Genomic DNA, 13274 nt, shown 5'->3' on the forward strand with positions numbered 1-13274 from the left:
CATCTCTTTATGGTGATGTTTACAGGTGCCATTAGTGCTAATTCCCACCTTGTAAACTGTGCTGATGAGACATGTCTGGTTTGGGCAGAGTTCAGTAAGGCTGATACTGCATGAGGTGTATGGATGGTCAGGTTGTGTCCCAACACTACATCTTCACTTTTACTCACTAGCAATGCTATCGCTGCAACACTTCGCAAGCATGTGGGGAGAGACCGTGCTACGGTGTCCAACTGTGCACTGTAGTAAGATACCGGCCTGCTGTCATCACCATGTTTCTGGGTTAGGACACCTGCCGCACACCCAGCACTTTCCGTACCGTACAACTCAAAAGGTTTCCCATATTCTGGCAGTACAGGTCAAAATGAATCTAGTAATCAATGCTTATGGCAATAATGCGAGCAGATATGCAAAGTACAAAATACAGGTGTATGCGTGTGTTGCGTGTGCATTTGGCGCCAAAACAGAAATTTCACAGATTAAAAAAAAATAGCTTTTGCGTTCTTACCTTACGGATCCCTCCAGCATCCCTTCAAACCATGCAGCGCAGACGCTTATCTAATCAGCACTAGTGTATCCACTGACCAAGAGAAGGTTTACAGGGGATACCTTTCCGCCCTTTGCTGATAGATAAAGTCTGCGAAACCCTGCTAGGCTGCGGGTATGAGGAAGAACCGGACGATGCCCCCAATTGATAATGTCGATATTATCTTAGACCGCAAAGCTATACCTCTAAATACACTATTACCGTGGAGCCGCTATGGCCGCTAGGCGGAATACACGTGCTACGCACTTTGTACGCTATTTGCGTACAGAGTCCTGCACGTGGTACGCACTTGGCGTACACACACCGCGCTGAGTGTACAGAGTACACACAGCGAGCGCACACACAATTGATAACCTTTAAACCTTGTTATTGATATAATGTACTGATATGATTACACTTTAAACCCTTAACAGCAAAGTACTGCAACGATGTTATATCTTAAACCTTAAGTAGCGCTGACGATATAAAGTACCTGCAGTGCGTACACCTTATCAATACTTATACACTTTATACAGATAAATACACTCTAAAGCCCTTGCAGGAAAGTGAAAACACAACACTGATTTGTAGTTGCAACCACAGGGTTCTAAGGCCACAGTGGATTAATTCCAAAAGGTAAAACAGTACAAATCATACACTACAGGTTAACAAGTGAATCTAAACAGAATAATGGCTACAGAGAATGTACATACGTGAGAATGTTCGCAAGCGCAACCCGGCCGGTCCTCCGCTGGTCATACAGATAGCGTTCAGAGTCTTCTGATCGGCCAGGCAACAATGGGCTTTTTATACACAACATGCATACACAATACAATGGTCACTGTAATCTCATTGTCCATTGGACACAGGGATGTGTCTTTACATTACAGAAGAGGTCATAGGTGGATTTGAATAGGTGGGCGATGTCTTTCCCCAACTGCTCTTGTGGGTGGTATCCTCTGGATTCCCGCCGCATACATAATATACTGTAAATACAGTTAATGTTCATATTCTACTTTTGCACATAACTATACGCAGGAACATGCGATCTTTCTCTAACTAACACCGGAATGTTACCCTCAAAATACCCTACAGCTGGATACTAGACATCACCTTCCAACCTTTATCTGACCCTTAATATCATGCAAAGGCGAATCTCTTAGTCCAGGAAATGTTTAAACTATTAATACTCGCTGACATGGTGCAAGGAAACTATGGGTACAAAATGCACTATTTGGGTTAAATATGTAATGTTCTAATAACCCTCTATGCGTTCACAAACTCTACCGTAAATGCGCATACCATGCGCTAAGGCGCATGGCCGTGAAAAGCTCTGTTACACAAATTGCGGATATGTGCACGCACGGCAGACTGAGTGCTCGCGCAGCGAGCATGTGCCTGGGGTTAGTACGTTAGGCATGCATTACAATATTTTTCAACTTTGACAGTCCACCCTTTGGCAGTCAACAATAACTGCCACTATCTAAACATTAAACAGAAAAATATACAATACAGTATCTATAAAATAATTGGATGGTAGGAGGAGAGGAGTAGGCGGGAAATGTATGACCTAGTGGGATAGTAAAAGCATGTATGTATGAAATCCATGTCTGAGGGGCATGTATCATCGTGTCGTACATGTTCTAGATAAGCTTCGAGGTATTGCAAAGTATATATTAAATCCTTCTCATCCCGTATTAAGGCTCTGTAAGTGGGCCAACAAACACTACCGAGCTCTTTTCGGCGGGCATGTGCCTGGGGTTAGTACGTTAGGCATGCATTACAATATTTTTCGACTTTGACAACACATATCCTCACATGTCTTCTCATTCTATGCAATAGATAGGCATATGTACACAAGGAAAGGTGCTATTTCCCTATAGATTGTAAGCTTGCGAGCAGTGCCTTACTACCTTTATCACTGTTATCACGCAGTTTGTTATTGTTATTTCAAATTGTAAAGCGCAACGGAATTTGCTGCGCTATATAAGAAACTGTTAATAAATAAATAAATGTGTGCGTGCCTGACCTGGCTAGCTAGTTCATACTGTATCTGAGGTATGCTCGACACCAGCGCTTCTCAACCTGAACCCTCACATTTTTCCAACAGGTCATACTTTGAGGATTTCTGTCTGTGGAAGCAGGTGGGATAATTCCTGACCCAGCAAATATAAATTGTCTCCCCTGATTACAGAAATCCACAAAACATGGCCTGTTGGTACAGTACTTGAGGGCTGGAGTTGAGAACCCATGTTCTAGACCCTGCACTGTATGATTTAAATGCATTTTACATTCCAAGTCACTGCTCTCTCAACCATAACTGATCTTATTATCTCATGTGCTCTAGAGAAGTGAAAGCTAACTGCTGACCGGTTGTGGTGGTTCAGTGCAACTTGTGCACTCACTGTACATGTGATATCAGTAAATGAACAATAAAGACTGACAGCTTACCACTAGTGTGAGTCACTGTGGGGTCTATTTCTTAAAATTATCTTTACTAAAATAATGTAAAAAAGGGTGTTTTTTCACACCCTTTTTACATTATTTTAGTATTACCTGAATGTATTAAAGGGCATTTGGAGCAGTTTTCATGAAAAACTGCTCCATACCTCCCAACTTTCAATCTTTTGTAGTCGGGACACTCACGCGGCTAATCCGCGCACGTCCCGAAAAAAGAGGTGTGGCCTCAGGGTGGGATGGGCATGGCTACAACAGAGTGGGCGTGGCCACATTCCAAGGACTTATTTACCATCGTTTTGGGGTCGTGCCCAGCGCTCCCTGAGCAACTGGGCAGCCCCCGGCTCACTCCCCGCACTGAATGGATGCTGTACGCATGCGCGCAGCATCTATTCAGAGATCACTTGCTGCTTTGCAGAGCAGAGCAGCGGGTGATTTAAGCCTCCCCAACTTCCCCCCCCTCCCTCCACCCGCGGGATACTGTGACCCGCGGGAGGGATAGTGGGACAGTGTCCGAATAGCGGGAATGTCCCGCTGAAATCTGAGCGGGGACCCAGCTGAGTGATCAGCTATGTGTATCCGATGGACACACAAGCTGATCACAGTGTAAAAAGTAAAAAAAAAAGTTAAAAAAACCCCAAACCATACTCACCTGTCCAGGGAGCTGGTGTCCGCTGCCAGGTGCGTATCTACCTATTGGCCAGGATGGCAACCGCCAGGGGCGCCAGCCGAGCAGGGGGCGCCGCCCGGCGTTGTCACCCTCAGCCAATGGGGTTAATCCCTTAAACCAGGGGTCTTCAACCCGTGGCCTGCTGAGCTGATCTCCGTGGCTCTCTACCCGCCCGCCAAGCACTGGTTTATAGTTTTACTTTTAAAGATCCTCAGGAGCGCTCTGGAGCGCACCGGAGCTCAGCGCTGCGTCGCGTGACTCCCTGCGCTGCAGCAGCTGGACTGGCTGCTGGGAAGTAGGGGGAGTATCTGCCAGTGCAGCTGTTGCAGTGCAGAGAGTGTCACGTGACGCGGCGCTGAGCTCCGGGTAGCATGCTCCTCTCAGGTTGAGCCTGATCGTGTGTGGTGAGAGGCTCCACTCTGCGGCAAGGTACTATGTTAGTATGTTTATATATGACGAGGGAAGTCACCTTGTCCTACATGAGTGCGGGACCCGGCGTGGTGGGCGGGCGCATGTGCTGTCTATGGGGGGATGATTATAAGTTTGCCTGTGCTGTCTGTATATAAATGTGTTAGGGGGGAATAATCATGGTGTGTGTGTGTGTGTGTGTGTGTATTTGTTACTCATGGTGCCTGTGCTGTCTGTCTATGTTGGGGGGGGGGGTGTGATCATGGTGCCTGCCCTGTCTGTACGTGTGTGTGTGTGTGTGGGGGGGGGTATTAATCACACTGCCTGTGCTGTCTGTACATGTGGGGGGAGGGTGGGGGATTAATTATGGAGTCTGTGCTGTCTGTACATGTGAGGAGGGGATTCATTATGGTGCCTGTGCTGTCTGTATATGTGTGGGGGGATTAATTATGGTGCCTGTGCTGTCTGTATACGTGGGGGGGGGATTAATTATGGTGCCTGTGCTGTCTGTATATGTTGGGGGGAGCGGGGATTAATTATGGAGTCTGTGCTGTCTGTCTATGTTGGGTGTGTGTGATCATGGTGCCTGCGCTGTCTGTACGTGTGTGTGTGTGTGTGTGTGTGTGTGTGTGTGTGTGTGTGGATTAATCACACTGCCTATGCTGTCTGTACATCTGGGGGGAGGGGGGGATTAATTATGGAGTCTGTGCTGTCTGTACATGTGGGGGGAGGGGGGATTAATTATGGAGTCTGTGCTGTCTGTACATGTGTGGGGGGGATTAATTATGGTGCCTGTGCTGTCTGTATATGTTGGGGGGGGGGGATAAATATTGTGTCCGGGCTGACTGTATATGTGGGGGGGGATTAATTATGGAGTCTGTGCTGTTTGTCTCTGTTGGGGGGGGTGATCATGGTGCCTGCGCTGTCTGTGCTACATGTGGAAGGGGAGGGGGGATTAATTATGGAGTCTGTGCTGTCTGTACATGTGTGGGGGGATTAATTATGGTGCCTGTGCTGTCTGTATATGTTGGGGGGGGGTTGATTATGGTGCCTGTGCTGTCTGTGTGTGTGTGTGTGTGTGTGTGTGTGTGTGTGTGTGTATTAATTATGGAGTCTGTGCTGTCTGTATATGTGGGGGGGAGGGGGGATTAATTATGGTGTCTGTGCTGTCTGTATATGTTTGTGTATGTGTGTGTATGTGTGTATTTATCATGGTGCCTGTGCTGTCTCTCAATGTGGGGATTAATCATGATGCCTCTGCTGTCTGTCTATGTTGTGTGTGTGTGTGTGTGTGTGTGTGTGTGTGTGGGGGGGGGGGGTGATCATGGTGTCTGTGCTGTCTGTATATTTGGGGGAAATGATTATGGTGCCTATGCTGTCTATTGGGGGCATATGTGCATCTGGCACTGCACTGCTGGGGCACATGTGTATTTGGCACTATTGGGGGCTTATGTGTATCTGGCACTGCACTACTGGGGGCATATGTGAATTTGTCACTATTGGAGGCATATGTGTATTTGGCACTATTGGGGGCATATGTGTATCTGGCACTGCACTATTGGAGCGTATGTGTATCTGGCACTATTGGGGGTATGTGTATCTGGCACTGCACTATTGGGGGCGTATGTGTATCTGGCACTGCACTATTGGTGCGTATGTGTATCTGGCACTATTGGGGGCATATGCGTATCTGGCACTGTTGGAGGCATATGTGTATCTGGCACTATTAGGGGGTATATGTGCATCTGGCACTGCACTACTGGGGGCATATCTGAATCTGGCACTATTGGAGGCATATGTGTATCTGGCACTATTGGGGTCATATGTGTATCTGGCACTGCACTATTGGGGGCGTATTTGTATATGGCACTGCACTATTGGTGACATGTGTATCTGCCCCCCGTATGTGTATCATTCCCCCATTTTTTATTGGCCACACCCATTTTTTGGCGTGCACACACAGTACCATTAACACATTTTTTCTACTTGCACCACTGTAAATATGTTTATATAATATGTGGAAGGCCTCCTGAGCCTGGGATAACTGCTGGGGAAGGAGCGGAGACCTGGAGCACAGACACGCGGAGACCTGGAGCACAGGAAGCAAAATGCGTTTAGTGGCCCTCGGATTTTACTGAATTTTTTAAAGTGACCCACACTGTCTTAAAGGTTGAAGACCCTTGCCTTAAGCCATAGTGTCTGGCAATACCTGGTGTGCCAAGCTGCCTGTGCATTGCCTGGGATCGAGGGCGGAGGATTGCTCAGCAGGCAGGAGCTGGCACCAGTGTCCGGCACCACAATGCAGTACAGGGAAGAAACTGAAATTAAACTACAATTCCCAGCAACCCTTGCTGTTGGGAACTGCAGTTTATTTTCAGTTTCATCTCGTAGTATGGTGCAGTGTCGGACACCTGAGTTAGGTAGTGCGCTGCACTGCACTACTATTTGATTATATCACCTGGCCTAGGTGGCATTGTCTCCTCGGCCAGGCAAGGCACTGCTGATGTTCTACTGTGTAGCGTAATTTGATTAGGGAGCACTATTGAATAGTCATCATGCTCCTTTCCCACAAGATCATGACCCTTTTTTGCACATGCACCTTCCCTTTTTCAAATATGGGGGGCACCAGTCCCATACTTTGCCAGGGGTGCCTGGACCCCTAGACACACCCCTGTCCGCTGCTCCGGTGAGCGCTGCTGGGTGCCGGGTCCCCCATGTGCTGCAATGTGACCCCGATGCAGTAAAGTGACGCTGCAAAGCGGCAGCGCACTTTACAGCATCGGGGGTCACCGCAGCGCACAGGATAAGGCGCCAGGCAGCCCAGCAGAAGCAGCGTGGACCGGTTCCCTGGACTGGTGAGTATATTGATCTTCTTGTGGGGGGGTCCGTGGCACACGGGGGTAGTCGCGATGGGGGGCGGCGGTAGCGGCAGTGTCGGCGGGGGCAGCAGGACATCGGGGTATTTTTGATACATCCCTGTGATATAATCAATTATCGCAGTGCGAGTTGAGGCGATTTTCTCACTTGTCATCCGCATCTTGGATTCGGATGGTGATAAATAGGCCCCCATATATTATACATTTGCAACTTTCAAACACATGAATTGCTATTCTGTACTCTAAGGGGTCTATTTATTAACATTATTTTTACAAAAAAAATGGGAAAAAGGGTGTTTTCACACCCGTTTCACATTAGTTTATTATCACCTGAATGTATTAGAGGGCATTTGGAGCAGTTTTCATTAAAAACTGCTCCAAACCCTTTAATTCACTTTTTTTTAGTAAGCCACATCACATTCCCCATACTTATAATGGGAAATGTGATGTGGCCAAATTTACTAAAAAAAAAGTGAAAAAATACCACAGTGTGCCCTGTGGTGAGATCACAGGACAGCACTGTGATAGGGAGGCATTTGCCCAGCTTTCTCTGCTGAGCGGGACCCGGCTCCAATGATCAAAGTGTAAAAAGAAAAAAAGAAAAAAGTACAACCCCCTTCCCCCCCCCCCCCCCCCCCCACAAAAAAAACCCCATACTCACCTGTCCAGGGAGCCGATGTCCGCTGCTTCGGTGAGCGCTGCCAGGTCCCCCATATGCTGCAATGTGACCCCGGTGCAGTAAAGTGACGTTGCAAAGCGGCAGCGCACTTTACAGGACCGGGGGTCACCGCAGCACACAGTATCCGGCGCCCAGCAGGAGCAGCGCGGACTGTCTCCCTGTACTGATAAGTATATTGATCTGCTGGGGGTCCGCGGTGCATTGGGGTAGTCGTGCGGGGGGCGTCAGCCGGTCAGCGGCGGCAGCGGCGATGTCGGCGGGGGCAGCGCATGCGCAGCAGGACATCGGGGTATTTTTTTTTTTAAATACCCCGATGATGCTGCGGAGTGTCATTGCAGGGACAGAGCTTGACCGCAAGCTCTGTCCCTGCATGCGATAATTGATACACATACCTCCCAAAATTACCCTCTTCAGGAGGGACACAATGTTCAGCTTCTGTACTTCCTTCTTACTGTATGATTGCCATCACCTGTGCTGAAACACCTTTCTTATCCATTAACCTGCTCAACACAGGTGCCGGCAATCATAAATTAAGAGGGAAGCCCAGAAGCAGAGCTTTGTGTCCCTCCTGGAGAGGGTCATGTTGGGAGGCATGGATACATCCCTGTGATGTAATCAGTTATCGCAGTGCGAGTTTGGGCGATTTTATCACCTGTGGATGGTGATAAATAGGCCCCTAAGACTTTATATGTACTATCACTTAGAACATCTATCCAGTTAATTGTGTAGGGCTGTGGTATGAAGAGGGGGGGTGGGGGGTGGACTTGTGGTTACACTTTGGGCTCCATTCACAGAGGGGGCTAGAGGGGGCTTACACAGCCGTACCAAGTTAAGGGTGTTTGCTGCACCTCTTTGGCAGACATGAGCCACTGTACTTTGTACCCACCCCTCCATTATTATTGCTACCAATTTTACCCTTCTAAAATGCTAAATTCCCCAACTACAGTATGTAGGGAAACTGAATAACCACTAACACTCCTGTGGCCATAACCTTTGCTAAATACTTTAATACTGTACCTGATTTACAGAAACTATATTTGTACCACCAGTTACAGTATTTTATTCCAGCCCAAGTCATTGCAGTTAGGAAATATGTGGGAAAAACTTTTGATAATAATGCATTCCTCCCAACATGACCCTAACAAGGGGGTCGATCAAGTTCGGCAACTTATGAATAGCGCCGGGAATTAGCTCCCAACGCTATTCAATTCAGCTGCTAGTGACCCGCAATTGTCGGGAATTCTTCTCTCATCCCCGGGGCTGTCGGGAATCAGCCTCGCGCCGGGGAGTTAAGTCGGAGAATGCCCGTTCTCCCGACAATTCAACCTGTTCAGTCGGCGAGAACGGGCCATCGCCGACTTAACTGGAGCTGAATTGAATAGCGTCGGGAGCTAATTCCCGACGCTATTCATAAGTTGCCGAATTGAATCGACCCCAAGGAGGGACAGAATGCTTCGATCCTGGAATCCCCTTTTAATTTATGCTTGCCATCACCTGTGGTGAAACACCTTTCTTATCCATTCACCTGTGCAAAACAGGTACCGGCAATCTTAAATTAAGAGAAAAGTCCAGAAGCAGAGCATTGTGCCCCTCCTGGAGAGGGTCATGTTGGGAGGGATGAGTCATGAAAGCTGCTTTCTTTCTGTACTGCTGGGTATGCACTAAGCGATCTTATCGGAATGATATAACTTGTGGATTGTATAGTGTGTACGCCATACTTGCCTACCTGACCCTCTCCATGAGGGAGAAAATGCTCTGTTCCTGGTCTTTCCTGGTAATGTATGATTGCCATCACCTGTGGTGAGCTAGTTCATTGATAAGAAAGGTGTTTCACCACAGGTGATGGCAATCATACATTACCAGGAAAGTCCAGGAACAGAGCATTTTCTCCCTCATGGAGAGGGCCAGGTAGGCAAGTATGGTGTACGCCCAATCGCGTATCTTGTGGATTGTATAGTATGTACGCCCAATCGCGTGTGCCTGGCGGATGTTCAGCACATAGGATGATGCAATGAACTATGGCATGCTGCTAACTGCTGCATGAAGCGGTACATTGCGCTGTTGCCTACTACATCGTACAGTGCGTACGGACGGTCAATGTATCATGCCCTAGCTGGGTACACAAATCGTCTAGTGTGTACCCAGCATTACTGACACAGAAGCTTAGACCAGTGCTCAGACCTCCAAATGCTGAGCCACTGATCACCTGCATGTGCTGGAGGTGGGTAAGAGGAAAATACTGAGGTGCACTTGCACAAGCAATGTGCTATTGGGTAGGCTTACAATACTATACTATCCATTTAAACCACCGGGATGCTTATGGATTACACAGGTTCCGTGGCTGATAAAAAAAACAACAGGTGAAATGCAGGGTGAAGTCAGCCAGCCAGCCACAGAACCTGTGTAATTCATATATGTCCCTGTTTAAATGGATAGTATGGTAAGCCTACTATTGGGGAACATGAAGACAGGTGTAAAAGTCAGTAATTCACTCATTTGTTCATGTGGGTATGACACCTCTACACAGAGCCGGCCCTAACCAATATGATGCCCTAGGCAAGATTTTGGCTGGTGCCCCCTAGCACCACCACTAGTTCCGCCTTTGACCCTGCACCCCTTTCCCAGCACCATCACCTCTCACCCATAGCAGTCCTTATATTGGTGTTCCTACCCCCTATATGAAAAATAGGAACGGTGCGCACAAAAAGGGGTGTGTTTTTGTTGGGAAGGGGCATGGCCACACAATAGTACCCCCAATTTAAATTCCGCCACACAGTACTGCAACTTTATTCACATTTTATCATGCAATAGTGTTCCTAATTCACGTTACATCACACAGTAATACCACTTTACTTTATAAACGTTACTCCTCACAGTAGTGGCCCTTATTGACAATACATGACACTGAATTGCTCCTTATTCACATTACACCACACCATATTGCTCTTTATTCACATTAAACCAGACATAGTGCCCTTTCTATATGTAACGCCACAAAGTAGAGCACCTTATACACATAATGCCACACATTAGTAATGTATTTATACACATACCACACAGTAATGCCCCTTACACATATGACACACATTATTAATGTCCTTATAAGCATAATACACCTTACACATTATGCCAACTTTTATTAATGCCCTTATACACATAATATACTTTACACATATGCTGCACATTATTGATGCCCTTATACACATAATGATACACATAATGTCTCTTACACATATGCTGCACATTATTAATGCCCTTATACACATAATGATACACATAATGTCTCTTACACACTTGCTGCACATTATTAATGCATTTATACACATGACACGCATAATGCCCCTTACACATATGCTAAACACTATTGCACAACCAACCCACTCACACACAACACTCACACGGCCGCTAACACTGTGACCACTGCCTCCACTTGGATACAGATGTGTCTTCATAAATCTTGCCTCAATGCACCATGCAGCAGGAGATGCCTGGCGTGAGTCAGCTGGCAGCTCTGCTAACATCGGGCACCCTTTTTGATGAAAATGTATCTTATTTGCATTGTTATGTGGCTAGGATGCACAAGCAGCTTCTGCTGATTAAAATGATGGAGGTCATTCCGAGTTGTTCGCTCGCAAGGCGATTTTAGCAGTATTGCACACGCTAAGCCGCCGCCTACTGGGAGTGAATCTTAGCTTCTTAAAATTGCGAACGATGTATTCGCAATATTGCGATTACAAACTTCTTAGCAGTTTCAGAGTAGCTTCAGACTTACTCTGCATCTGCGATCAGTTCAGTGCTTGTCGTTCCTGGGTTGACGTCACAAACACTCCCAGCGTTCGCCCAGACACTCCTCCGTTTCTCCAGCCACTCCCGCGTTTTTTCCGGAAACGGTAGCGTTTTTTCCCACACGCCCATAAAACGGCCTGTTTCCGCCCAGTAACACCCATTTCCTGTCAATCACATTACGATCGCCGGAGCGAAGAAAAAGCCGTGAGTAAAAATACTATCTTCATTGCAAAATTACTTGGCGCAGTCGCAGTGCGGACATTACGCATGCGCACTAAGCGGAAAATCACTGCGATGCGAAGAAATTTTCCGAGCGAACGACTCGGAATGACCTCCGATATGCGTTATGTCTATATACTGTGTGCGAATGTGGTTGCATACGAAATGCTACACACCGAATATAGGCATGCTGCATATCATTTTAATCAGCAGAAGCTGCTGGTGCCCCTATGCCTAGGACCGGCTCTGCCTCTACATTAATAACATCTGTCTTCTTTGCAGTGATTTGTCTAATAATAGGATTGGATGTCTGTCACCTGACATGTTCTTAGGACTCCACAATCTCCACAAACTGTGAGTATATTTATACTGTGAATCATTTCTTAATGACCATTATCTATATTGGCACTCCTACATACAGTGTTATTATTATCAATAGTCAATGTATCTGCATCCATGAGTATTTAACATAATTTAACAGGAATTTTGCCTACTTTAAAGGTGTTATGCAAATTTCCTCCAGATTGCTTTAAATAGAATGCCCTCTTATTTCTTAATTTCATATATTCCTAAATAGAACTTCAAAAGTGTTGTTACACAGACATTACGCCATACTTGCCTACCTGACCCTCTCCATGAGGGAGAAAATGCTCTGTTCCTGGACTTTCCTGGTAATGTATGATTGCCATCACCTGTGGTGAAGCACCTTTCTTATCAATGAACTAGCTCACCACAGGTGATGGCAATCATACATTACCCGTAGAGATGTGCAAAGGAAATTTTTCGGGTTTTGTGTTTTGGTTTTGGATTCGGTTCCGCGACCATGTTTTGGATTCGGACGCGTTTTGGCAAAACAACCCTGAATTTTTTTTGTCGGATTCGGGTGTGTTTTGGATTCGGGTGTTTTTTTTCCAAAAACCCCTCAAAAACAGCTTAAATCATAGAATTTGGGGGTAATTTTGATCCTATAGTATTATTAACCTCAATAACCACAATTTCCACTAATTTCCAGTCTATTCTGAACACCTCACACCTCACAATATTATTTTTAGTCCTAAAATTTGCACCGAGGTCGCTGGATGACTAAGCTAAGCGACCCAAGAGGGCGGCACAAACACCTGGCCCATCTAGGAGTGGCACTGCCGTGTCAGACAGGATGGCACTTAAAAAAATTGGCCCCAAACAGCACATGATGCAAAGAAAAGAGAAAATGAGGTGCACTGTGGTCGCTGGACGGCTAAGCTAAGCAACACAAACACCTCAATATCACAGGAATTATTCATTCTAATCAATGGTATTATTGGTCCAAATCACTGGAAGAAAATGACGAAATCACTGGAATTAGTTGTTCTAATCAATGGTATTATTGGTCCAAATCACTGGAAGAAAATGACAAAATCACTGGAATTATTCGTTCTAATCAATGGTATTATTGGTCCAAATCACTGGAAGAAAATGACAAAATCTCTGGAATTATTTGGCAAGATCACTGTAATTAATAATTATAAATCACTGATATTAACTAGTAAAATCTCGCTATCGCCTGCCTAGTGAAGTGGAATCTCGATGGGATTTTGTACCGGGGACACAATAACTTCATCAATTGTCTAAATCCCACTGCACTAATGGCGGAAAACGGGCACACGTCTAACAGCG

General features: G+C 46.3%; 1 protein-coding gene across 1 annotated transcript in view; it reads left to right on the top strand.

The window, feature by feature from the left end:
• Nucleotides 1-13274, top strand: part of ADGRA1 (adhesion G protein-coupled receptor A1) — a 1405372-nt gene that overhangs the window by 272430 nt on the left and 1119668 nt on the right. The window contains exon 4 of the mRNA XM_063962017.1: nt 11901-11972. Within this exon, the coding sequence (XP_063818087.1) occupies nt 11901-11972 (72 nt within the window). The remainder of the gene's footprint in view (nt 1-11900; nt 11973-13274) is intronic.

Source organism: Pseudophryne corroboree, chromosome 3 (assembly GCF_028390025.1).
Source record: "Pseudophryne corroboree isolate aPseCor3 chromosome 3, aPseCor3.hap2, whole genome shotgun sequence".
Classification (NCBI taxonomy): domain Eukaryota; kingdom Metazoa; phylum Chordata; class Amphibia; order Anura; family Myobatrachidae; genus Pseudophryne; species Pseudophryne corroboree.